Source organism: Podarcis tiliguerta (assembly GCF_965153285.1).
Source record: "Podarcis tiliguerta genome assembly, chromosome: 12".
Lineage (NCBI taxonomy): Eukaryota > Metazoa > Chordata > Lepidosauria > Squamata > Lacertidae > Podarcis > Podarcis tiliguerta.
The window spans coordinates 51,199,672-51,226,201 of NC_139545.1; the positions used below are offsets into that span (position 1 = coordinate 51,199,672).

The 26,530-nt window shown below is 45.7% G+C and overlaps 1 protein-coding gene across 4 annotated transcripts in view; it reads right to left on the minus strand.

The window, feature by feature from the left end:
- The window catches only part of OXSR1 (oxidative stress responsive kinase 1), an 84,705-nt gene that overhangs the window by 37,827 nt on the left and 20,348 nt on the right, over positions 1-26,530 (minus strand). For all 4 annotated transcript variants that reach the window (XM_083406502.1, XM_083406500.1, XM_083406503.1 and 1 more), the window contains exons 2-4: positions 24,910-25,022; positions 15,007-15,115; positions 6,257-6,398 (exon numbers count right to left, since the gene is read on the minus strand). In XM_083406502.1, coding sequence (XP_083262628.1) covers positions 6,257-6,398; positions 15,007-15,115; positions 24,910-25,022 — 364 coding nt within the window. The remainder of the gene's footprint in view (positions 1-6,256; positions 6,399-15,006; positions 15,116-24,909; positions 25,023-26,530) is intronic.

Here is a 26,530-nt window from a genome sequence, read left to right on the forward strand (position 1 = left end):
AACTCCCCTGAAGCAAAAACCATCTGATGCCGGAAAGAGGATGGGGAAAAGAAAAGAATTGCACAGGAGACAATGGTTAACACAAGAGTTGCAGTCCTTGATAGTCTCCAATTCTGTGGAGAATGGATTTTCCTCTTCTTCATAATTAAAAACACACACACTCCCAACTGCAGCATCTGTGAGCAATCTTGTCAAAGCATTACTCAGGATCCCAGAAATATGAGTCGGCATCCAACAGGGGAAGAGCCGCGTTCTGTTCCTATGCTTCCGGGGGCCTTGACCAATCTTTTGAGGAATCAAATATTACAGCTGACATTTTTCCCAATTTTGCGCAGCTCGGATTTGGAATTTCTGACATGCAAGGAGGAGAGACTGGAGAAAGGAGCGCATTTAAGCAGTGGGAAAATATATATCCCTGCAGGGCTTTTGGGGGGAAAGGGAAGGATTTGTTTTTTTAAAAAAACCAAACAATTAAAATAGTATGCATAAATGTCAACACTTTACGACGACAGGAAACTTCAAAGAGCAGAATGGAGCGAGAATCGCGATGTCTTGAATTACCCAGATTCTGAAAACAATGTTCTTGGGAGGTGTATGTATGAAGTCAGGAAAAGTTTTCCTCTGTCTGCCCTGGGATCACCAGGGATAGCCAGACTTAGGGAAAATATAAAACAGAAAAGCAGCCCTGTGAGATCAGAACACAGGCAAGCACACAGGGCTGGGAATGCTCTCTGCCCCAAAACCTGCAAAGCTGCTGAGCTGGCCTGGCCAACTGGTCTGACTCTGGGAATCTGCAAAGCAGAGCAAGGTGGAAGCAGCCATCCCTAAGGTCTTCACCACCCATTAGGCAGAAATATGCTGTCTCTGTCCAAACATGGCACAAGCAACCGTACCTAGTCCCAATTCTTTCCAACGTAGCATATGAGCTGGTGATCAATGCCATGCCTTATGAAGAACGCAAAAGCAAGAAAAACACAAGCTTGCAGACGTGCGTCTCCTACAGCCACACATGTTGATGGTGGGCTACATCTCCCATTGCCAGGGCTGGGAGTGCCCAGTGATAGAAACTCTTGATAGGTGCCGAATGGCTCATTAAACCAGGGTTACAGTCACCAAGGGGCATGGGTGGCGCTGTGGTCTAAACCACAAAGCCTAAGACTTGCCAATCAGATGGTAGGTGGTTTGAATCCCTGCAACAGGGTGAGCTCCTATTGCTCGGTCCCAGTTCCTGCCCACCTAGCAGTTCGAAAGCACGTCAAAGTGCAAATAGATAAATACGTACTGCTCCAGTGGGAAGGTAAACAGCGTTTCCGTGCGCTGCTCTGGTTCGCCAGAAGCGGATTAGTCATGCTGGCCACCTAACCTGGAAGCTGTCTGCGGACAAACGCCAGCTCCCTTGGCCTGTAGAGCAAGATGAGCGCGCAACCCCAGAGTCGTCCATGACTGAACCGAATGGTCAGGGGTACCTTTACCTTTACCTTTTACAGTCACCAAAATGGAATGCCTAGTTGCCATTTTGGGGCCAGGCGGCTTGAAAGTCATATTTTTCAATACAAATTTTTGGTTCCTGAGATTTGTTCTGATTGTGCAGATAAAATACCACAGAAAGAAGAAGAAGAAGAAGAAGAAGAAGAAGAAGAAGAAGAAGAAGAAGAAGAAGAGGAGGAGGAGTTTGGATTTGATATCCCGCCTTTCACTCCCTTTAAGGAGTCTCAAAGCGGCTAACATTCTCCTTTCCCTTCCTCCCCCACAACAAACACTCTGTGAGGTGAGCGGGGCTGAGAGACTTCAAAGAAGTGTGACTGGCCCAAGGTCACCCAGCAGCTGCATGTGGAGGAGCGGAGATGCGAACCCGGTTCACCAGATTACGTGACTACCGCTCTTAACCACTACACCATACTGAATTCGACAGGGTTTGTTGCTGGTGTGTGAAAACAGGCGAGATCCAAGGATCCCCAGACATGCACCTCCAGGTGATGGAGACATCCAGCGCCATCCTAGCCATGTTCACTTGGTTGCAAGTGGCTGATAGCCAGGTGCAAAATGCGCTTGAAACGTAGCGAATTTCAAACACTGGGTGCACCACCAAGGAATGTGTGAAACTGTCCCTCCATGTGAGCCATTTCTAGAGCGGAGAGGCTGTTTCACCGCCAAGCACAGCTGGATCCAAGCTACCAAAACAGTTGTAGGACAAGGTGGGGGAGCTGTGGCTGTGTTGTTGGGCTACAGCTTCTGCCGTGCCTGGACACTGGCCATGCTGCATGGAACTGATGGGAGCCTGAGTCCAACCACACCAGGAGTCCAACAACATCTGGAGCAGCCACAGGATCCCCCTCCTCTGCTGCAAGAGATTTAGGCCCTGAGTCTACGTTTGCTCACTTTCAATGGTACCCAGGTCAGCTTTCAGAATGTCCCAAGCAAACCTTTATATTTCAGCCATGTCGACCGACTTTAGAGAGCACCTGTGTGTAGCCCCAACAATCCGGCATACCAAAAAGGAAAACCTCCCGAAGCTAAGATTTTTTGAAAAACAAAAACAACAACACACATAGTATTATTGCTTCCTCTCCAAGCTTGTCAAAATATTCGGTTACACAAGGGCTGATCATAAGCTCAAAGGAATCCAAGAGAGAGAGAGAGAGAGAGAGAGAGAGAGAGAGAGAGAGAGAGAACAAGAACTTCCATCCAGTTAAGCTAACCATGACTGGCTTGTCAGAAAGCTATTTAAAAAAAGAAAAAGCAGCACCACCTGAAAGGGCTTAAGTTTCAAACTCTGCCCAGTAACTTCCCAGCAGCTCTCCCATTTGCTTTGGTTACAGATTATAGAGGATCATCCATCAAGCAACTGGACACATGCTAATCCATGAACAAATGCAAAGGCAAGTCAAGTGTCCAGAATTGGGAGTGGTGCAAAATATTTAACACATCAACTGCCTCTTGTCACTCAGGCCTGGGAGTGGGTCTCCTTTTTCGCCTCCTTAGTCACAGAACACACTCCGTGGCCTTCAAAGTCTCTGGGATTAACTGCAGTGCAACACACCTCTGGCACACCAGGGCAACCTTTGAAGACCGTGGAGGAGTTTGCAGGTGGTACAGAGTGCATTACCTGGATGCTCAACAGGGATTGCTCACCTGCAGCACTTTACACAGGAATATAGGGTGCTGCCTTCATCTGAGTCAGACCTTTGGACCAACTAGGTCAGGACTGCTTACACTGGCTGGCGGCAGCTCTTTGGGCTTTCAAGCAGTGAGTTTTTCCCAGTCCTACCCGGAAATACGGGGGATTGAACCTAGAACTTCCTGCATGAATGGCGGCTTCCCAACTGGACTGTCTTCCACAGCAAACAAAAGTTCCCAAGCCAAATCTCCCCTAAACCCTTGCCAAAGAAGCTTGGGGGAAATGTTGCTCATGGCAAGAAGCCCAGTGTTAAGGAAGAGAGAAGTCACTTGCATCAGATGGTGGGTAATTCTCCCTTATCCTGTTTAGGGCTCGGCAATACATCAATATATCATCCAAAACCGGTTTGAAGTCCATATTTGTGATCGATTTCATAGTTTTTGACCTGGCAATATATCATGAATCATGATGTGTTTGGGGCTGGGCGATATATCGTCCAAAAACCAGTTTCAAGTCCATATCATGATATTGGTTTCATAATTTTTGACTGGACAATATAGTGTGAATCATGGTGTGTGGGTGTGGGTGTGTGGGTGTGCTCTGCAAAAATCACAATGTGGGGGAAACGGTGAAGCCAGCCAATGCTTTTACATAGCTCCATCCTTATTTCAGACATTGCAACATATCCATATACTGCAGTGTTTAGCTGCTGATATATCGCAATGTTGAAAACCAGGTATCGCCCAGCCCTACTTTATCTCAGATATGGGGAACTGAACTGGACCAATTGGCCAGGTCTCTGATTCACCCACCCACCGAAGGCCAATTTGGCAGTTGAATGGCAGCAACTGCAAGCCTTTTTGAAGGCTCCAATTGCAGGTGTGGCTAGAATCCAAACTGCACCTGAAAGTGAACTTCAAAGGAGCTCACAGTGATCCCCCTTAAAGATGCCCCTGATGCACTTGCTGACAGCGTCAATCAGCTGGCTGCAACTGACAGCGAGCTTGCAAAGGAACGATTGGGTGCTTGCTTTAAGCTCCTAGTCGTTCCTTTGTCCTTGCCTGCTCAGAATCTGTTGTTGGGTTAGGGGCAGGGGGCCACGGTTTGGGGAAAACAAGCTGGTGGACTAGTTGGACCCAGACTAGGCCTAATTACACCCACAGGCCCAGCAAGATTTAACTGATTAAAGTTGAGGCCGCTCTGAACTTTTACGCATTATTTCATTTGCTGCTGCAGTTTTTGTTGTTGCTCTCTTTTAAATTGAATTACTTTTATTGTGAAAGTCATATGCTATTCTTTGTGACGTGAACCGCCTTGAGAAGGCCAAATAGCCCTCAAAGACAGCAAACAAATACCTAAATTCCTCCCCCCCCTTTTTTTTTAATACCCTGAACTCCTGTAGGAGGCCCAGCAAGTAACTAGCTAATGCAAGATGCTATAAAGTGTACTGGGGTCCTACACACCTACACCTTTAAGCTTGTAGTAGGTAGAACTTCTCCTGCCCTTGAAGGCTTGAGGGAGGGTAGTGAAACCAGTACATTTTTTAAGGGTAAAAACAAAACAAAAAAGAAACGTGGCTTAATCTTTGAAAATGTTAAGACAAGAAAGCCACATGTAGCCATTTACTCCATAAACTTATATTTTAAAAGAAAGGAGTGTGTTTAAATTAACACTCATCTGCAGGGTCTTAATGTCTCTCTCTGTCCCTCCCTCTCTCACACAAACACGTCAGGTCCCTGCCGATGCACTACTTTAACAGCTTGACCTGTTCTTCCCACCGTCTCCTCTCAAAACATACGATAACTAAGGGGGAAGGCAGGCTCCACTCCAGAAAGACACTCCCTTCTCACTCCGCCAATAAGCTGGGTGCCAAATTTGGTCAGATGTACTAAAGGCATTCGTCCTGTCTCCACGCCATGGCTCTGATGGTACTGGGCTGCTTTTCTACTAAAGGTGTGAGCTATGACTCAGGCCTTCCGCTGCACAGGCCCCGAACAATCGTTTTATTGTGCTAACTTGGATAAGCTGCTTGGAGCTTATTTCTTCCACAAAGTCTTGAAACTCCTCTTCCGATTCAGCTCCACCTCTAAGCAGGCAAGCAGACGCACCCCAAGAACAACGTCTTTTTGGAGCTGGTCCGCAAGAAAAAAAAGTCTCTATGCGGTGACAGCTGTCTTTGGAGACACCCGTGCATTGAAAACTTAACACATAAACCTGGCAATCGTGAATGCAATTGGCAGTACTTCTCAGCATGCAAAAAGCTGGGAGAGGGGGAATCCAGAAATGATCAAAAGAATGGCCTGACCAGTGGAAAATGAGAGGGTGGAAACATCTTCAAGTTTCAGAAATGCATTATTTCATAGAATTGCCGGTATTTTGCAATGCAGGTTGTAGTCAATGGCGGAAAAGGCTGTTGTTCAGTGGACAGCCACTGCCAGTAGACAGTGTTGAGCTTCATGGACCAGTTCAGCATTTTATTTTATTTTTTAAAAGCAGAGACAATATTAATAAAAAGAAGCCTTCAAACTTCAGGAGGAAAGAAGAAGAGGAGGAGTTTGGATTTGATATCCCGCTTTATCACTACCCGAAAGAGTCTCAAAGCGGCTAAAATTCTCCTTTCCCTTCCTCCCCCACAACAAACACTCTGTGTGGTGAGTGGGGCTGAGAGACTTCAGAGAAGTGTGACTGGCCCAAGGTCACCCAGCAGCTGCATGTGGAGGAGCGGAGACACGAACCCGGTTCCCCAGATTACAAGTCTACCGCTCTTAACCACTACACCACACTGGCTCTTGTATGAGAAGTGTATGAGCGCAGTAAATGGCTGGATATTAATTCCAGACCAACAACAAGCAAACGCAAAATGTGTCAGAAGTGCTAAAGTGGGTGAAATGCACAGGGGCACTCCCAAACACTGGGTCCTTAATTCAAATCCCGACTCAGGCTTGCAAGGCGGTTCTAGAGAAAGTGTGTGTGTGTGTGTGTGTGTATCAAGTTTGCCGCTGCCACAAATCTTAACATGTGAGATGAAAACAAATGTGACCTGCCTCACACACACAAAAGGAACAGACTGGGAGGCACGTTGATCCCACAAGAAGCACGATATAAGACAGCAAGTTATAAATGCAGTAAGAGATCCACCTGTGGATTTGTCCGTTTTTATGCAGGTATTCCAGTCCTTCCAGCACCTCCTTCAGGATCGTGGCTATCACGGGTTCATCCAGCACTCCGCTCTTGTGTTCTCCTTTTGACACAATGTGCTTAATAACATCCAGAACAGACCCTATATGGAAGGGAAGAAACGTGTTAGTAAAATTGGGGGCAGAGCTTGATTATACCACCAGTTATCTCAAGACATTCACCCTCTCGTTTGCGTCCAGCTTCATGCGGTTGATAGGGAATGGGTCACTCGTAAGCCACCTAATGATATTTGCACCTCACTCAATGAATGCTCTTGAATGCCTTTCGATGGGCTTACCTCTTTGTCCCCAGCACACAGACACAGAAAGCCCCCAGGGAACCTAGTTCCTGCACAGCTGCCAGTTTGCATTGGCAAGTCCTGATAAGTTACTTGTGTCATGGCTCAGTTCCAGAACATCAGCGAAACCATAGTTCAAGGAAGCTTTACCTGCAGTTTGGTGTAATTTCTGAACAGATGAACAGCTTGCAGTTAGCTGGGAAGCCAGATTCAGAAACCATGTAGGCTGGCAAACTGGCCTGTGCCAAGTGTCATTTGTTCTGTTCAAACATTCTGCCAAGCCTGTGTTCCTGCCATGGCCCTGCCTCCCAATTATTGAATGCAGAAATGGCTGAGAAGAAAGGCAAACAAGCAGCTCCAAACCATGATCTGCTTGTTATATGTGCTCAAACCAAGGTTTGGGTGCTGAACAATGGGAGCATACAAACTACTGCTTGCTATATTTTTGCATTGCCTGCATTTGGATATTTGAGTTTAACTATGGCTTAGCCTTCTAAGCATGATCCCAGCACAGGTGTGCGCGCACACCCAAGTGTGAGAGCAAGGATATTAAACTATGGTTTGGACATAATGCTAAACCATAGCTTAGCTTTCCCTTGGACTGTAGTGGCTGGACCACACTATCGAAAGAGTAAAAGGAGCAAGGAAAGGCTGTTAGAAAGGAAAGCAGGGGTGGGGAACTTGTGGCTCTCCAGCTAATGTGGGATTCTCATCTCCCATCAGCTGAACCTATTTTTGGAACTGGCTATCCCACAATACCTGCAGAATACCTGCAGAAGCACCAGTTATGTAGCCCTTGAAATAAAATATCTTGCGTGAGACATTTAAGCAGGTAGAATTAGGGCTGAGCTACCAGTTCTGCCCAGCACCTCCCATCTCTCTCTCTCTCTCTCTCTCTCTCTCTCTCTCTCTCTCTCTCCCTCTCACTCTCTCACTTGAATGCAACTTATGTGACGATGCTACTAAATCAAAGTGTCGGCAACAGTAATTTGTGGAAAGGATTTAGGAAATCCAGCCGCCATTCCCAAAGTGTGCCAAGAGCTGGTTCGAATCTAGCTTTTAAAATATATATATTTAAAAAGGTCAATAAAAAACCTTAGGGTGCTTATAGGCCTCAGATACTGCAGCAGCAATTTAATTTGGAATAAAAGTTACAGAGAGTTCATTGTGCTTAGCCTGGGGATTAACGTTTCACGGTGGGGGAGACTGCCTGCCCAGGCTTGTTTCGGGGAGTTTCAAAAGCCTAGAATCCTTAAGACTTACCCCCATTGAAAATTAAGTTTAAACAGTATTTATTTTGGATTGCCGATTAATCCAGAATGACAGTTAGCACCACTAAGACCCAATAAACATGTATGCAGGAAGGGGAGGTGGCTCAGTCTGGAACCAACCCGGCCTCCTACTAAACTTTCTACCTTGAGGTGATTTTTTCCTACCTCCTTTTGACTGCTGAGGAATTCCTGCATATCGTCAACCAAAACCCAGAGCACCACACAGCATTACAGTGGTACCTCTGGTTGCGAGCGGGATCCGTCCCGGAGCATCATTCGCAACCTGAAAGGAACGCAACCCGCATCTGCGCACGTGCAGGTCGCGATTCCCCGCTTCTGCGCGTGACGTCATTTTGCACATCTGCACATGCGCGAGCGGCGAAACCCGGAAGTAACCCTTTTAAAACACATCTGAAGCACATCCCAGAATTCTGGGCACTGTAGTTTGCCCCTCACAGCAACTATAATTCCCAGCAACTCTTAACAAACTACAGTGCCCCAAATTATTTGGGTGTGAGGAAACGTGTGTCAAAGGTATGGCACAGACAAGACTGCCTTAGTGCTTTCACATAAGCATCCACACACACCCTTGACCAGCACCCCCCCAAGCGTTCCTCAGTGGCTCAGGACTGTGGCAAGACTACCACACGGTGCTGCCAACTGACCCAAGAAAACTGCCTGACTTGCTCCTGTGCTTTTCACTTTGTGGAATGTTTTAAAATCAGTGAGCTGAAACAGCAGGAAACCACCTTTAAAAAACACAAATGGGGGTGTTTGTTTCTGCCGATTGTCCAGACCTATTTTATTCCTTAATTTTATTTGCAATAAAGGTAAAGGTAAAGGGACCACTGACCATTAGGTCCAGTCGTGGCCGACTCTGGGGTTGCGGCGCTCATCTTGCTTTATTGGCCGAGGGAGCCGGAGTACAGCTTCCGGGTCATGTGGCCAGCATGACTAAGCCGCTTCTGGCGAACCAGAGCAGAGCACGGAAATGCCGTTTACCTTCCCGCCGGAGCGGTACCTATTTATCTATTTGCACTCTGAAGTGCTTTCAAACTGCTAGGTGGGCAGGAGCAGGGACCGAGCAACGGGAGCTTACCCCGTCGCGGGGATTCGAACCGCCGAGCTTCTGATCGGCAAGTCCTAGGCTCTGTGGTTTAACCCACAGCGCCACCCGCGTCCCCTTTATTTGCAATACTTATGTGTTAATCCAACAACCAGTTTCTGGGCTGATTACTGTATTCTTAGACATAGCTAGTAGTAACACAAACAAACCATATCCTCTCCCTTCCTACACTTTCTTCTTGGAAAAGATATTCCCTTCCTCCAGCCGGGGGAACAGGGATATATGGGAGAACATTGTATTTAAGCAGGAAAGCTCCAGCTAATGCCTTGCTTGGGAGAAGGCTCTGAAATCACCCCATACTTAGAATGACCAACAGCTCTTGAGCTAGGAGCAAGCCTGGTATAATGAACTATGCTGGGTGTGGAGCAGCAAGATCTGGGTACAAATTCTTGCCCAATCATGAAAGTCAGCAGGGGGCACTGAGCTAAGTCACTACTTCTAAGCCCAACCTGCCTCCCAGGATGGTCGAGAGGATAAATGTGGGATAATCCCCACGTGTGCCACGTTAAACTTCCTGAAGGAGGAAGAGGGTTCAAGTGCACCACTATCCACTGCACTAGTTGTCCCCAATCCAATGCCCTCCAGGTGCTGTAGGACTACAACTCCCATCAGTCTTGTTGGCTATGCTCTTGATTGTTTTGGCTGCGCTTTTTCTGACTCTTTAGCAACTCTACAAAACGTCTTAAGCCGCTCTGCCTGTGTAGATCAAGGGCAGCCAACAAATGTAGGACTACGACTCCCATAAGCACCAGCCAGCACTGCCCAATGGTCAAGGATAATGGGAGTTGTAGTCCTACAGCATCTGGAGGGCACTATGTACATAATTCTTAGCTGGAAGGAACAATAGCTAATTCGCACAGCAATCTGCACAGAATTTTGCTTAACGGTTGCCATCAATTTGATTTTAATTAATTTTTATAATGAAATGTTTTTGGAATGTTGGATTATTTGATTGTTGTTAGCCGCCCTGAGCCCGGCTTCAGGAAGGGGAGGGCAGGATATAAATAAATTTTATTATTATTATTATTATTATTATTATTCGTTACAAGGCAGCCTCTTGTGTTCCTGGTTTGAAATAAACCATAGTGGAAGAAGAAGAAGAAGAGTTTGGATTTGATATCCCGCCTTTCACTCCCTTTAAGGAGTCTCAAAGCGGCTAACATTCTCCTTTCCCTTCCTCCCCCACAACAAACACTCTGTGAGGTGAGTGGGGCTGAGAGACTTCAAAGAAGTGTGACTAGCCCAAGGTCACCCAGCAGCTGCATGTGGAGGAGCGGAGACGCGAACCCGGTTTCCCAGATTACAAGACTACCACTCTTAACCACTACACCACACTGGAACTCCTCAGCCCATCCGCCCTTCAAAAACAGTAGCTTCCAAAGATGGCAATGCCTCAATCTTGCAAGAAGCAAATAAAGCAGGCATCATTAAAAGCATTTTAAAGGGAAGACACAAATATAGATTGAAGGGGAAGATAACCAGGGCATCCAAGGAAAATAACAGGCCATGAGATGCAGCGCTGGTACCAAACCCAGCCTCTCCTAGGTGTTTGGGAGCATCCAGGTTCAAGGTTAAGATGCTGAAGAAGTAATGGAAGCATCGGCAAGAGTGCTCCTTAGAAAAAAGATTCAAAGGCACAAGCAAAAGCCTCTGACATGTTCTTCACTGTTTTGGGGAAGCTGACAAGATAATGGAATTTCAAAAAAAGCCACCTCCTTGCCATGGCAAATGCCATGTGAATCACCAAGAGATAAATGTTTATGCCTCCAGGACCCACAATAACATCTGAAAAGGCGTATTTATGCTGCCTCATGCATCACTGAAATTGCTAGTTAGCCTCCGGTTGCAGACATATGTTGGAAATAAAAATAGGGCAAGAGGCAGCGAGAAGGGGGAGTGTGTGTGTGTGTGTGTGTGTGTGTGTGTAGACCTAAGTGGGTATTCATGGGCCACTCAGCAGGAAAGCAAGTCGTGAGCAGAAAGAGAAATAAATGGGAGAGGCTGGAGACTCCCAGCTCCCCCCCAAAAAGGAAAAGAAAAAAAGAACTGTTTGGATTAGGATGTGCAAATGTGGAGACACAGCCATAGATGCAACAGGCACTGAATGAATGAATGAATGAATGATCGATCAGGATCCTGACTTCCATACCTGCTTTTCACTAAGGCAACCTGCCCAGTTTAAAAGGTGCGTCTAGACATTATGTAGCCGCACCAAGACTCATTCTCAAAAGCTCTTCTCATCTTCTCTTGATGAACTTCATCAAGCCCCCTTCAGCCCCCTCAATAATGCTCCCTGAAAGGTTGTTCATTTTCAGTGGTCCAATTATAGGCACTTCAATGCTATTAATCTGTGCAAAGCTGTGCTTGAAATGGGTTTCTCCCTTCTAAAGCCAACCAGCAGCAATGACATCAAGTTTCTGGTCCTCATGAATTGCATTCATTTATTTATATGTTAAAACTTCTTCCAGAACAGAATGGAGTGGCATTTCCAAAAAGTGAAAACGTAATGGGGATATAAGTACAAATTAAGCTATGAGGCTCAAAGAACAGGCCTATCCAGCAGGTTTATCATAAAGCAGAACCTATCGCACCCCAGCTCAAGACATACTTCAACTTCATTTTGTTGAGCCATTCTTTAACTTCTCCATATATTAATCCAGAGAGGCTTCACTTTTCCTTCCCTAGAGAGAGGGAGTTTTACGGAGTAGTTAAAATTCTTTTCCAAGGAGAGGAAGTGACACACCCTGAACTCCCTTGTGGGAAAGAGATGATCGCAGTTAACAAGACACACGGGGAAAGAAATGTGATTTAGAGAAAGTTATTAGACAGTCTGCAGACTGAGAGCGAAACACTGCTTTGGCCTTCAGTGACTTCCTCCTTGGTTATGAAGTCATCCATTGACTTGGAAGTTTCATAGAATCATAGACTTGTAGAAGCTTTCCTCAACTGGCAGAAGAATCTCCGTCGTGAAAGCTATTCTGGAAAACTAACCTGCTTATAAAACTCAAGAGGGATTCAGCTCCAAAGCTTTGGAAACCCCAAGACAACTCCCTTCCTCAAGCACTTTGCTGAAGGCTGCTTCACACGTAGCAAAAATCCTACACAGAAGGCACTTTGATGCAATATGTAGTATGTGTAGACCACTGCACTTCAACCTGCACACCAGTTACACACTATTTCCTACACAGATCACTTTTAAACCAGGAAATGTGCCGAGTTTTAAGTAGCTGATCTGAAGGAACTAATATTCAAGGATATCTAGGTTAGAATCTGAGTTGAGGGGATGGCTTGCAAGCCACATTCCCCAACCCCTTTGCTCGATGCAGGAGGTCCACAGCTTGAGCATCTCCAACAGCTGGCTGTCTAGCCTTTGCTTGAAGACCACCAGGAAGGGAAAGACTACCGACCCTATCAGGTTAATCAGTCCATTGTCAGACTGCCCTACCATCAAGAAGTTGTCTGTCATGGACAAAGGTTCCAAAGCAGACAAGTCAATGCAGAGTAGGGTGAGATGGAAATGACCAGCTTGAACACAAACTCTAAAGGAATCAACTGGTGTTCCTCATTGCTAGGCATTAGAGTTTTGCAGCAGGAGGGAGAAACAGAGAGAGAGAGAGAGAGAGGCAGAGAAAGAGAGAGAAATGAAAGACACACAGTCATCACTCAAGAACCTTTCCCTTCCCTTCTTTTACCCCTCCCTCTTCAAATGCCAGGTAAAAGAGACTTAACGAGATAATTAAGGGAGAGGAAAAGGTCAATAAAGAGCTGATTTATGACACATGCTGGAAGAGCCTTGCGTGCGTAACTAAGAACTGCACTCTCGCCGAAGACAGGAAGCAACGTTCCTCAGAAAAGGGAGATAGAATCTGAAGTTGCTGCATGCGGGGAGGCTGCCAGCTCAACCTCGTGGGAATCTTGACAAATTGCAGCTACACCGAGGATCCCAAGTAAACAGGTCTGAACACCAAAGCAGCAACAAAAGAAAGAAAGAAAGAAAGAAAGAAAGAAAGAAAGAAAGAAAGAAAGAGGGTCCAAGAATAGGGATGCCAACTGATTGAGGCCGTTTTCGCCAACTAAACTTGTGCCTTTTAACAAATCAAGTTTAAATGCATACCAGGAAACAGGTAGTCGGCCAAAATTAAAAAGTGGTTCTTGAAATCTCCTACTCTGCTTTCTTCATCCTTTAAAGATGTGAAGAAAAGTCAGGTCTGAAAGAGCATCAGGTCCCCTCATCCCAACCAGGTGAAACAGATTCTCCCTCCTCAGTCACCTTCCCTCAAGCTTTCCTGGATTATCAAGTAATCCATTAATATTCCTGCTATTTTCACAAGATGTTTCTGGCAGGGATAAGTGGGTAGGTTTAGCTAGGGTATTATTAATGTCTGCAAGTGAACACAAGCCATCCTTTTAATTTCTACCAAAAAAATTAAGGTAATTGGCCTAGATCCAAAGAGCATCTGGAGAAGTTGTGTTCAAACAGGGCTTTGCAACCTCTCCATTTTCCTGCTAGAACCAACTGCTCCCTCCTCTGCCAAGATCCATTCCTGAGGGTTACAGGGCTGCTAGTGTCAGGGGTGGGTGGGAGGAGCAAGAACAGAAGCTCTGCTCAAATAAGGGGTCCTCGTACCATGTAGCTGTGGCCATGCATTTCCAAATCACTTCCTGGTTAAGGTAAACCATACTTTATGACATCCAAATAGGTCAAACTTTGGCGCAACCCATAGTTTGTTTCTAATTCTAGTTAGTAGGCAAGCTACAATTTGTCCATTATGGATGTCAACACAAACTATAGTGTGCCAAACCAGGAAGTGAGGGAACCTCCAAGTCACGTGGGAAGTTTGCAGGCCTCAGGCATAATAATCATGATCTTTCTTCTTCTTTGGTGATCCCTCGGAGCCAAGTAAGATTGTCTTCCATAAACACAGTTTTAACAATGAGTCCGTAAGTGACCGTGGAGGCCTATTCTGGATCCACACGTCCTTCCACAGTGGGGACATTGGTTTCTGGGCAGGAGTTGATCACGGTGTGGATTTGCCAAGCGTGCCTTCCTCTTAGCACGTTTCTCCCTTGCGTCCTGAGTTTGAGTGTCTTCAAAGCCCATGACACCTTTGGTAAAGGCTGTGTTCCAACTGGAGCGCTCGCAGGCCAGTGTTTTCCAGTTGGCAGTGTTCATACTACCTTTTTTAAAGATTTGCCTTGAGAGAGCCTATAAACCTTTTTTTGTTGACCACCAGCATTATGCTTTCCATTTTTAAGTTCGGAATAGAGTAGTTGCTTTGGAAGTCGATAACCAGGCATCCACACAACATGACCAGTCCAATTAAGTTGATGTTGAAGAGTCATTGCTTCAACACTGGTGATCTTTGCTTCTTCCAGTAAACTGATATTAGTTTGCCTGTCTTCCCAAGTGATGTGTAAAATTTTCCGGAGACACCATTGATGAAATCTTTCGAGGATACCCAAGCTATGACTAGGGCTGGGTGTTATGTCGATATATCGTCCAAAGCCGGTTTGAAGTCTGTCTTGTGATATCAGTTTCACAACTTTTGACCTGGCAATATGTTGTGAATCATGATGTGTTTGTGCGCTATGCAAAAATGACAATGCAGGAAAAACTGTGAAGCCAGCCAATGCCTCTACATAGCTCCATCCTGTCTGAAATATCAGTATAACATGATGTTTAGCTAGTGATATATTGCGATGTTGAAAAGCAGGTATCGTCCAACCCTAGCTATGGCTTTGCCATTAAATGCAAGTCAAGCAAGTGTATTTGGGAATCACTCAGGTTAAAATAAATAAAATCTGACAAATAAAGTTATCAGATTATCTTTTAAAGCTCTATTTAGATGCCTTTTTGGAAAAGGGTAGGATATGTTTTATTTTAAAAAAGTGAAAATTGCTACCCAGTGTTAGAAACAAAAATACCTCTTTCAATGTTTTGAAAGTCCCTTTTACTAGACTAGAACCAAAACAACCTGAGAGCACACACAGACACACCTAATAACCTTATACTTACCTCCACTGAGAAGCTTCATCACTAACCAGAGTTCATCTTTCACTACGAAGGAAGTATAGTAAGATACGATGTTCGGATGATGGCACTGACTCATGGCTTGAATTTCTTTCTAAAGAAGGGGGTGGGGGAGAAAGAGAAAACTGCTGTTACTATTGTGCGTGTGTGTTTTTTTTAAAAAAAACCATGTGCTGAGTACTCTATGCAGAAGTAGTGGAGAACTGGGCAGAGTGCTTAAGACGTGTGTAAGATGAACCCAGTCATTGCAAGCAAGTGAAGGGGTCAGGAACGGGCCATAAGAGCTGAGTCAGCACAAAACACAAGACACAACCCTTGCTACACTCCAGTGCAGGGTTGTCTCCAAACTTGAACAACTCCCATCATCCCTAGCTAGCAGAACCAGTCGTCAGGGATAATGGGAACTGCAGCCGCAAAACAGCTGGGAGACCCAAGTTTGGGAAACCCTGCTCTAGTGCTCCAGGTTGCAGGTAGGCTGCTGCATGTCTGAAGGCTCAACAGTGTTTTAAAAAAGGATCCCCGGATGTAGAAAAACTAGTATATTAAGAAGCATAGGCGCCAACTCCTAGGGTAGGGTTGCCATATTTCAAAAAGCAAAAATCCGGACAGAAAAGTTGTTGAGCCTTTTTTTGGACAAAGTTGTTGAGCTTCTTGGCAAAATTGCAAGAAATGCGACACACCTGGACACTGGCGGTCGAATCCCAGCCGTGTCTGGGAAATTCCAGATGTATGGCAACCCTATTATATAAACTGAGGGAGAAAATTCATCTGAGTCTTTGAAGGTGGAGAAATCTGGATGAAGAATGCAAGTCGAGAAGAACAGAGACAGAATTCTAGAAATATGGTGCCCAGATTATGCATATTTAAATTCTGCTCATTTGGAAATGTTTTCTGCAGGGTGTGTGCGGCTGCAACAAAGTGTTGCAGTGTCCAGTGCTGCTGTGCAAGAGGCCGGCCTGTTACCCAAATACTCCATTGCATTTCCCCATCTCCCCCTTCCAGTTTCCCATTTCATTCATATCCCATTATGAGCACAACTATTTCCCCCTCCCCCCACGTTAAATCCCCCCCCCACTAAGTATATACTTCTACTAATCTCGCCTTCCCATCTCCTCACATGCCAATACCTCTGTCATGTGCAAAAATGGTGCCATTTTGGCTACATAAAGAGAAGCGCCTGCCAAGAACTAAGGTTGCTGTTAACATATATGATGTATGGTGCTTGGTTGCTTTGCGATATTCTTCTCTTCTATTGGTTTTCTTTTTACTGTTTTTATTCAATCTTCCTTTGAGGTACAAAGAACTTAGAAGAAGCGGAATTTAAAACAAAACAAGCAAGGTTGTTTACAAAACAAAACCAATACGATAAAATAATGATAAAAATAATAATATACACAGAACAATTTCCCACCAAGGATTTATACTAAGGGTCAAGTGGCTGGGAACACCCATGTGAACAGGTGAGCTTTTAACCAGCCAGTGAGACATCTGGTCTACAACTACCAACACTATCTCTTTTCAGAGAAGTTGGTGATGAGCTGCAACCAGGGACCCCCTGGGCCCCACCTGGCCTGTACCTTTAAAGCAGTATAACGCAAGTTAAAACACGCATCGCTTCACCCAAAGGATTCTGGGAAGTGTAGTTTGCTCAAGGTGCTGAGAGTTGGGGAGTTAACTCCCCCATTCCCCTCACAGGGCTACAGTTCCCAGAATTCCCTGGGAACAATTCTCAGGCTCTTAAACCCCTCTGAGAATTGTAGCTCTGTGAGGGGATTAGGGGAGTCTCCTAATAATAATAATAATAATAATAATAATAATAATAATAATTTTATTATTTATACCCCGCCCATCTGGCTGGGTTTCCCCAGCCACTCTGGGCAGCTTCCAATAGAACATTAAGATACAATAATCTATTAAACATTAAAAGCTTCCCTAAACAGGGCTGCCTTCAGATGCACAAATCTCTTCAACTTTAACAAACTACACTTCCCATGATCCCACGGTCACCAACATTTTTGGGCCCATGGGCATGTTTGTAAACCAGAGGCGCTGTTGTGGGTGCCACGCATGCGCCCCTCAACCAAGCACACACCACAACCTATTTGCTCCTTTCAGGCCTGATTTCTTCTACGGTGGGAGGGATGACCACATACTCCGGCACAAGCTTCTCGATAGAAAGGCAAGAGATGAAACAACCTTGAATAATTGACAGTCTTCTCCAGATTTCAAGATCACAGCTAGGTTGACAGAAGAAGTGGGGGAAGCACTGCGGCTATTAGGAAGGAAGAGGCACTTAGCCATCTGCAATAAGGCTGATTCAATAATGGAAGGCAGAGGATTAAAAAAAAAAGATCTGTAAAATGGAGAAGTAAAGATATGAATTATTAATGGAAAGGATGCTGCCTTCCTTTATTTCTGCAAGACTGACAGAAGCTGAACACACGGGGCAAAGCTTTCACAACTCTCAATTCCTTCCATCTCCCCTCATGAAAGTTACAAATCTTGCAAGGGTCCCAAGGATCACATAAAGCAGGCTTCCTCAACCTTGGGTCCCCAGATGTCGCTGGATGACAATTCCCGTCATCTATTAGCAGAAGGGCAGCAGTCAGGGGGAGAAATTGTGGGCTCCAGAACTAACCATTCTTCTGACCCCCTCAAACAACGAGAATCGGGAAAGCGTGTGAATGCTGCCTCGTCTATTTCAGGCTGTAACTTATCACAGCAAACCTAGCGAGGCGAGAGTCTCCGAAAACAGCTTTCCTCAAACAGCCAACTCTTGAAGGCAGATAAGGTTCCTGCTCCTAGAATGGTCCTAGAACACAGCTACCACAAACACTGGTGAGTTGCACTGCACCATGGGTTATATTCACTCTTCTTAACCAGCCAGAATGATGCTTCAGATAATCAAAATCTCAAGCATACTTCTTAATGCATAGAGGGTTGCATCTTTTAAAAATCAATCAGGTAAATAGATTTTTTTTAAAACAACAACACACACCTAAAACTTTTGACGTACTGGGGAAAGGTGTCCTGATTAACTGAGCATTAGCTTAATAAAAATTTGCACAATTAAAAGGCTTCGGATTGCAAGGACTATCTTGGAAGAGACATCACCTTGTGCATGAGAAAGAAGGAGAAGGCCTCTTAGGAGCGTGCCTTTTACACCACACCTGTACCACAAAAGCTTATTGTTTTTACTGGCACAAAAATTTGCTATCAGTCCATCAGCTAATATAATTGCTGTCATCGGCTGACTAATCTGAAGGGCTGCTGCTCAGAAGTAGAGAATCTGATTTGCACACAGAAGGTTCCGGGTTCAATCCCCATCATCTCCAAGCAAGGCTGTGAATGGCCCCTGCCTGGAACGCTGGAAAGACGCCATCAATAAAGACAATACGGATTCAGGTGGATTGATATACTGATTCATATATGGCAGCTCCCTGGGTCCTACTGCCTGCCTCCCACACAACCTGGCAGGACCTGCTCCTTTCGGACAGAAGGAAGAGGCAAATGTAGAACGCCGCTTCCTTGCAGCGGTCGGGGCTTTTCCTCCAGCCCAGATGTCGAGGCTGAGCTATAATAAGAGCAGACATCAACCCGCAGAGTAATTAAGACTGCTCAGCCATAAGCTTCGGCAGACTCGAATCCCGAGGAATCTCTCTGCAGAGTTGCACGCAAGGGATCTCGGGGTTTCTACCTTTCCATCTCCAGAGGCCCCAAATGTAACAGCTCCTCCGAAATGAAAAAGCAACATGGAATCTACTGTTGTGCTCAGGGATGCACAAGTCGCCCACGTCCGCCGGACAGGGATGAGGAACTCTTTCTAGGAATTTCAGCTCTTTCGTAGGAAAAGCTGCGCAATCTAAAAGCATTTGCTGAATACTTCCCCCCCCCCCAACCGCCCCAAAGAGACCAACAGCTGGACCACTTTTTATACACATTAGTACATAATCTCAGCTGTCCTTACAAAGATCCAATCTTCTGCTTCAGGTGCGCCTGGGAATAATCGAGCAGGGTTTTCTCCCCTTTGAATATCAGACCCCAATGCCACATCAAACATTGCATTTTAAAAGCCCTTTCACTGCTATATGGCAATGGTTCCCAACTGGGGGTCTAATACCCATCAACTGTCCAGGACGTCCCATTTTGGGGGGCCACGACTCATGCAAGGGTGCAGCTGGAAAGTTGCACATCCCAGATCTGCACTGGGACTTGCTGGAAGGTATGGTGGCACCATTCACACAACAAAAACTACCACACCTTTTTCAAAAGTAAGTGGTCCATGGCTTGGCTTTTTTGGGAACCATTGCTATATAGCAGGGGTCAGCAACCTTTTTCAGCAGGGGGCCGGTCCACTGTCCCTCAGACCTTGTGGGGGACCAGACTATATTGGGGGGAGGGGAATGAACAAATTCCTATGCCCCACATATAACCCAGAGATGCATAAAAGGACACATTCTACTCATGTAAAAACACGCTGATTCCCGGACCGTCCGCAGGCCGGATTGAGAAGGCGACTGGGCCGCATCCGGCCCCTGAGCCTTCATTTATAGCATAAGACATCAGGGTGGAGGAGCTGCTGCTCTAGAAATACAAGTCAAAAGCTCCCTTTTCCAATGCTCTTTTTTGGACACTGGACATGATCCAGCCTGAAACCCTGCCAGTCAGTGTCGACAATATTGAGCTAGATGGATCAACAGTCTTGATTCAGTATAAGGAAGCTTCCTGTGTTCTGGCTCCTAAGAATTATGCGCATTCCCAACATCAGCCTGAATGCCACTCTTGCAAGAGGGGTGCACTCAACTACCCTGCCCACCTGCAATCCGTAGCTTCACATCCTGTCTACTATATTCCACAAGTGTCTGCCACGGTTCCCTCCACCCCCGCCATTTTGTGGAAGATCGTGCCTACACCTCAATGATCTTTTCTTCTTCTTCTTCCCTTTTTCCCCTTGCTCTGCCTGACAGCCAAGGTGTCCTTGAGTTACTGCGTGCATATTTCCATACTAAATCCCCCACGCTAATCCCTGGTGTGGGCAAGCCCCAGCTTTCTAAATTTAAAACACTGTCACTGTGTATGAAGATGGCATTCATCTAGAAATGCACGCCTGTTAATTATAAACGCGTCGCCGTCGCAAACCGCCACATGACAACAAGGTGTGAGGGTCACAGGAGGCCGCGTAGCCCCTTGAGTATATTTTGAGACTTTTGACGGCAAGTTAAGTGCTTCCAAGAATGCCCAGCAAGCTCTTTTCTGAGGGGGAGTGGGGTGGAAATTATCATTCCAAGGCAGGCTTTTACAACCTGGTGCCCCCGAAGGGATTATGAGCTGAAACTCCTATCAGACCAAGCCACCATGGCCAACGGTCAGAGATGATGGGGAATTTGGAGTCCAGCAACATTTGAAGTGCCCTGGGATGAATCTGAGAACTGTAGAGTTGGAAGGGACCCTGAGTGTCATCTAGTCCAACCCCCTGCAACGCAGGAATCACAGCTAAAGGATCCTGGACTTCTGGCCAACCAACCTGTTTTAGAAGCCCACCACCTTCCGAATTAGCCTGTCCCACTGTCAAACAACTCTTGCTGACATATAGGTCTTCTAAGGAAAGCTGTTCCAAGCAATTTGAAGGAGGATGCCTTTTCAAACTCAGTTTCTATCTAACGTTAACTCACCCCTCAAAAAAAGACCCCTATTCCGCATCATACTTGCAGCACCATCAACACCCCCAAGGCCTAACCCATCAGTTAATTTGGTTATAAGCAAGTATTTTTTTATAGTTTCAAATCTATGCCTGCCTTGCAACAGTGGTGAGAAACTGCAGCTATCTACCTATCCTTCCTTGCACCCCACAAATTCTGGATGGAAGTGCAGCCCAAACAAACCCAGTTAGGGGGCAGAGTTCTTAAGAAAGTTAGGGGGAAATGTACAAAGTGCCAGAAGATCAAGCAAAGTCGAAACTGAAGGGAGCCATGCCTGCTGTGGTTGCATTAACTTGGGGCAGCTAGTAATAGTAAGGGGGCCTTAGCTTCCCAGCTGCCTGGGGAGAGAGATGGAGGGGATCAAAGCTTTTGCGCCTCTTGCGCCTCCACCCACAACAAGACTTAACACACCCCAACACAAAATCTGCCTATGGTTTCCCCCCCACACACACCTTTTGGTCTATTTGACCTCCCCAATACATTATTCTCTGCTCCACCCCCACCCCACCCCCCAGCACCACCAAGGTGGAAAGGCCAGGGCTTTTGATGTGGCACAAAAGCTAGGATTGTGTTGCCTAGAAACTGGATGGAATGTGTTGCAAGCTGGCAACTGGGCTTGGATTCCCCCCTCAATCAGCAGAATAAGCAAGGAGAGCAGCACTCAGAGTGCGCAAGAATGGCTGGGCTGTGGAAGAGGCACCAATTCGACCCCTCTCAATTCATCGCTCGCTCTTTCTCTCTCTCCAGAGTTAACTGGATTGCTCTATTAAGTTGATGTTTCTTCAGGGCAATGATTTCCCAAAAACAACGTCTTTAGAATGCATTAGGGCAGTCACTTGATTAAAGAAACCTTGGGTGACGAAGTGAGTCACCTGCTTAAATCTGCACACGAGTTAAATTGAAGTCCGCACCACGTTAGAAGAATCATTCCTGCTCGTGTGTTTAATCAAGAGCACTGACCACCTGTAGTAGTTAAGTAGTACCTGCGTGTGTGTTTTTTAAAAACTCTAAGATCCATTGCTCAATCAATTATGCAAACGTTTCCAAGCAAACTATTTTTAATCAGTGTAACCAGGCAATTAAATGCTGCAGTGGAAAATTTTCCAGCACTTTATTTTCCCATGGAAAATGTTCCACTCCATAAATTCATTAATAATTATGAAAGGATGTCAGCTGCAAGTAAAAATTAGGCAAGCCAGGCAGTTTCAAAGTTTTAAGCCTTGTTTAGTAAACACAGGGCATCAGAATGTTGTTGTTGTTTTTAATTAAAACTCAAAAATTTCCAATGCAAATTACTCTAATATAATAAGGAAAGTTTCCTGGAAAACCCACAACACTGGAGGCTAATTAACCATTCCATCATGCAGGGCAGTTTCTCTGGCCCAGCTGGCAAGAGCGGTGTGTTTAGAAGAGATATGTTTAAATACACTCACAGCAAACCAAGTGGCTTTGGGGAAGGCTGTTAAATAGGAATACTAAAAAGCAGAAGCAGTTAAGCTGTAGTGTGGAAACTTTGTCCATTCTTTGCCAAATACATCACAGCTCAACAATAAAAATACTCTGCACATGCTCAAGATGGTGGCACCAATTTTCATTCACATGTGCTGGGGATCAGGCTTAGCCCCAGCTCAAACTAAGTCCTGCAACAAGCGTTCTGCACCACCACGATTGCCAGATCTGGATTTCTTGGAGGCATCTATCCAGCCACTGCTGGAGAAAGAAAACTGGGCAGATCTTTTTTTAAAAAATCTGCGTTTGTCTTGATTATTTCACCACTATCATCCATTATCAGAAGGAGGAATGGCTGGCTGGTCAAGAAACTATTGAAGGTGGAAAATTCCCATCTTCCTGATCCTGACAGGGTGCAGCTCGGATGCAATATTAAAAGTTTGTTTGTTATGTTTAAGTCACTAGGGGAAGAAAAGCACGAGGCTCCTTCCCCCAACGAAAAGCCCGGTAAACAAAACGCAACTGCCCATCAGGTCACCTAATTGGGACCTCTTGAGAAGAAAATGAAGCAATTCATTGCTGCCCCATTCATTAGCCAATGAAATAGGGGGCTGTTATGGAGGACTGGGTCAGCTGGAGATTAAATTATTTAATTAGGAGTTTTATCTGTGTTTTCTGCTGCAGAGCTTTCTGAATGGTTCTTTGAGCCCTGAGCTGGCAAGTGCCCAAGTTCCAACAGTATGTGTGACTACTTTAGCAGGAAGGGACTAAAGAGAGGAGGGGATGGGGCCGAGTGGTACAACGGATGCAAAAGGCATTCAGATACACAGGCTCAGCCTCTAGGTTTTGGGTGGCTGGGTGGGGGCGGCGTGGCTCTGGGCAAGCTGCTCTCAGCAGCCTCTCCATCGGTGGCATCGTGGGGGCCCCCCCTACGGGTACCGCAAATGTGATTCATCTTTAAGGGATCGAATCACTTCCCAAACCTGTATACACCTGAACCAGATCTGCCCCGTAACAACTTACTTCACAGTTGCAGTGGAACTAAAGCCCACAAAACTGAGTGGTCTGACTCCCTGAGAGCAAGAGGAAACACTTCACAGTCTGGGAGAAGGAATGTGTCTCTCCGGGCCCCTCCATTTGGCCTTGCAACCTTTCACAGGCCCTGCTCCATACTCTCAAGTGCTTTTTCAAGCTGCAATGTCTCCGTGAATTGTGATAATGTTCCTTACTTGCTAAGATGGGGCAGGGGTGCAGAATTCTTTTCCGTTGCTAGGATTAAGGCTGGGCGACATACCTATATATCGCCCGAAAGCAGTTTGAAATCCATATCATGATAGCAGTTTCATAATTTTTTGTCCGGGAAATATATGGCAAATCATGGTTTGCGTGTGTGCGCTACGCAAAAATCACGATGCAGGGAAAAACCGTGAAGCCAGCCAACACCTCTACATAGCTCCACCCTTACTTCAGACATTGTGAAAGATCAGTATATTGTAATGTTTAGCTGGTGATATATCACAATGTTGAAAACCAGATATCGCCCAGCACTCCTGTTCACCTCTATATAGTTTCATCTTTATTTCAGACTTTGTGATATATCAGTATAATGCAATGTTTAGCTGGTGTTATACAGTCATACCTTGGTTCTCAAAGGCCTTGTACTCATACATTTTGGCTCCCGAATGCTGAAAACCCGGAAGTGTTCTGGTTTTCGTACATTTTTCGGAAGCCAAACGTCCGATGTGGCTGTCGGCTATTGTTTCCGGGTTGCCTGTGCCAATCGGAAGCCACGCCTTGGTTTTCAAATGTTTCAGAAGTCGAACAGACTTCCGGAACAGATTACGTTCGAGAACCAAGGTATGACTGTATTGTGATGCTGAAAACCTGGTATCGCGCAGCCCTAGTATGGATGTAAGAGCCACATCCCCTGCCATCATCACCATCATCATAATTTATTATTTATACCCCACCCATCTGGCTGGGTTTCCCCAGCCACTCTGTGTGGCTTCCAACAAAACACTAAAATACAATAACCTATTAAACATTAAAAGCTTCCCTAAACAGGGCTGCCTTCAGATGTCTTCTAAAAGTTTGGTAGCTATTTTTCTCTTTGACATCTGGTGGGAGGGCATTCCACAGGGCGGGCACCACTACCGGGAAGGCCCTCTGCCTGGTTCCCTGTAACTTGGCTTCTCGCAGCGAGGGAACCACCAGAAGGCCCTCGGCGCTGGCCCTCAGTGTCCAGGCAGAACGATGGAGGTGGAGACGCTCCTTCAGGTAATCCTGGGCCGAGGCCATGCCAGTGTTTGCCTCTGGCCACTCACCCCCATGCTACACAGCCAACATAAAGCTGCTCATGATGGAAAGCGGCCCTCAACGTGAAAATGGTTTCCTACCACTGATCAAGTCGTCCCCTGCTCCATCTTTTTGTTTCCCGCAATTGTACAACATTCTCTTATGCAATCCAAGGGTGAAATCCTACCCACAAATCCAGGAAACCTAAACACACAGAGAGAGAGCGCAGCCACAAGATTTTAACACTTTTTCAAATGCTGCTTACAGTCATGAGGTCTTCAACTTTTTCCTTAAAACAAAAACCAAAAACCACAAAAACCCAGCACAGTCACCGGGAGTCTAATAAATTGCCTGCACAGGGGGGAACTCCTCCACCATCATAGAGCAACAGTGATTTATAGACCCTAAAATGAATTGTGGAAGAAGATGGATGGGATTTTTGTACCAGAAGCTCATCCATGCTGGTCTGGCATTTCTCAAGGTTGATCCGCTTGATTGCCACCTTTTCTTTCTTCGGACTACAATAGGCTGCTTGCACCACGGCTGTTGCTCCACTGCCTGGCAGAGAAAACACAGAAAAATACAAAGTTAGGAAGAAGCTGCTAAGGATGCTGCTGAGTAGCATCTCTTTGCAAGGAGAGGTCTGAAATATTGACAACTACATTTTTGAATTCTATTTATTTATTTCATTTATGGGCCCTTCTTTCTTCCAAGGAGCTAAGGTGGTGTGCGTGCTTCTTCCTCCCCACAATTTATCCTCACAACAACCCTGTGAGGTAGGTCAGGCTGAGGTTTTCATGACAGAGTGGGGATTAGAACCCTGCCCTTCCAGGTCTTGGTCCAACGCTCTTAGCCAGTAAACCACACTGGTTTTCTTTGTTTAAATACATTCACAAATAGTGCTGCTTTTGAACACTGTTGGCATGTTCAAATTGCATATTCTGCCCGCAAACTTACAGAAAACCTATAGTCCTGCCTTAAAAAAAGAAAGATAAATTACTAGCCTGCCAGTAACTCCACCCCTCTTGTAGAAGCCAGTTGCACTTCTCTGATGGGCGCTCCATTTCTTCTCCAGTGGCCAGCTCAAATGTCAGTATGCAATTGCTTTTTCAGCTATGGCTACCAGGCCAGAATTTAAATCAGGCATGAGCAAACTCAGCCCTCTGGATGGTTTGGGACTACAATTCCCATCATCCCTGACCACTGGTCCTGTTAGCTAGAGATGATGGGAGTTGTAGTCCCAAAACACCTGGAGGGCTGAGTTTGCCCATGCCGGATTTATGTGCAAGGCTCCATATCTCACTTGCTCCCCACTACATCTGTTCATATCCCCCCCCCCCAACTATTAGGTTGCAGAGCAAACAAGGAGACTTGCTAGGGATGACTTTCTGCAAAGTATTTTTAAAAAATAATGCAACAAGACACACATGTGAATTCTCACTTTGGCAGCGACTGTGGCACACCATGGATTTTCCAGACCAAACTTAAGGCGGATCGCCAGGCTGTCTTAAGAAAAACGTTAATAAAGGCATAGCTGCAATTCCTGGGATGGCTGAGCTGCTATGGAATTTAAATTGTAACATTCCTCAAGAGAGGCAGAACAAGTCTGAAGGTATCACTACAGACACAGCATACCAAAACCACGAAGCTAATAGCAAGAAGAGTGAAAGGTTACAATGAGGAGACAACGAGGAAGCTGTTGTGAGGCAAGGAACAGTTTTTTGAAAGGGGAGGCAAAGCTTCCCAAAGTCTTCTCTCTCACCCTTTACAAGGCCAAGCTGACTTTGACAACAATTTTGCTGCTGAAGCTAACCAGTCCTGACTTTTATATACTTCCCAGATGGTCACCCATCAAGGCACTTTAGCAAAGGAGACCAACACTGAGGAAATGAAATACGCAAATCTCCCAATGCAAACTAACATAAGATTTGGCGTCCTCAGAACCGGAGTGGGGTTCCTAGCTCTCAGGACTGAAGCAAACACAAAGTCCAGAAACTTAAGTCAGAAAACCCCTAGCTACAGTCCTTTCATGTTCCTCATCCCAACCATCAAAATATTTCTCTCCC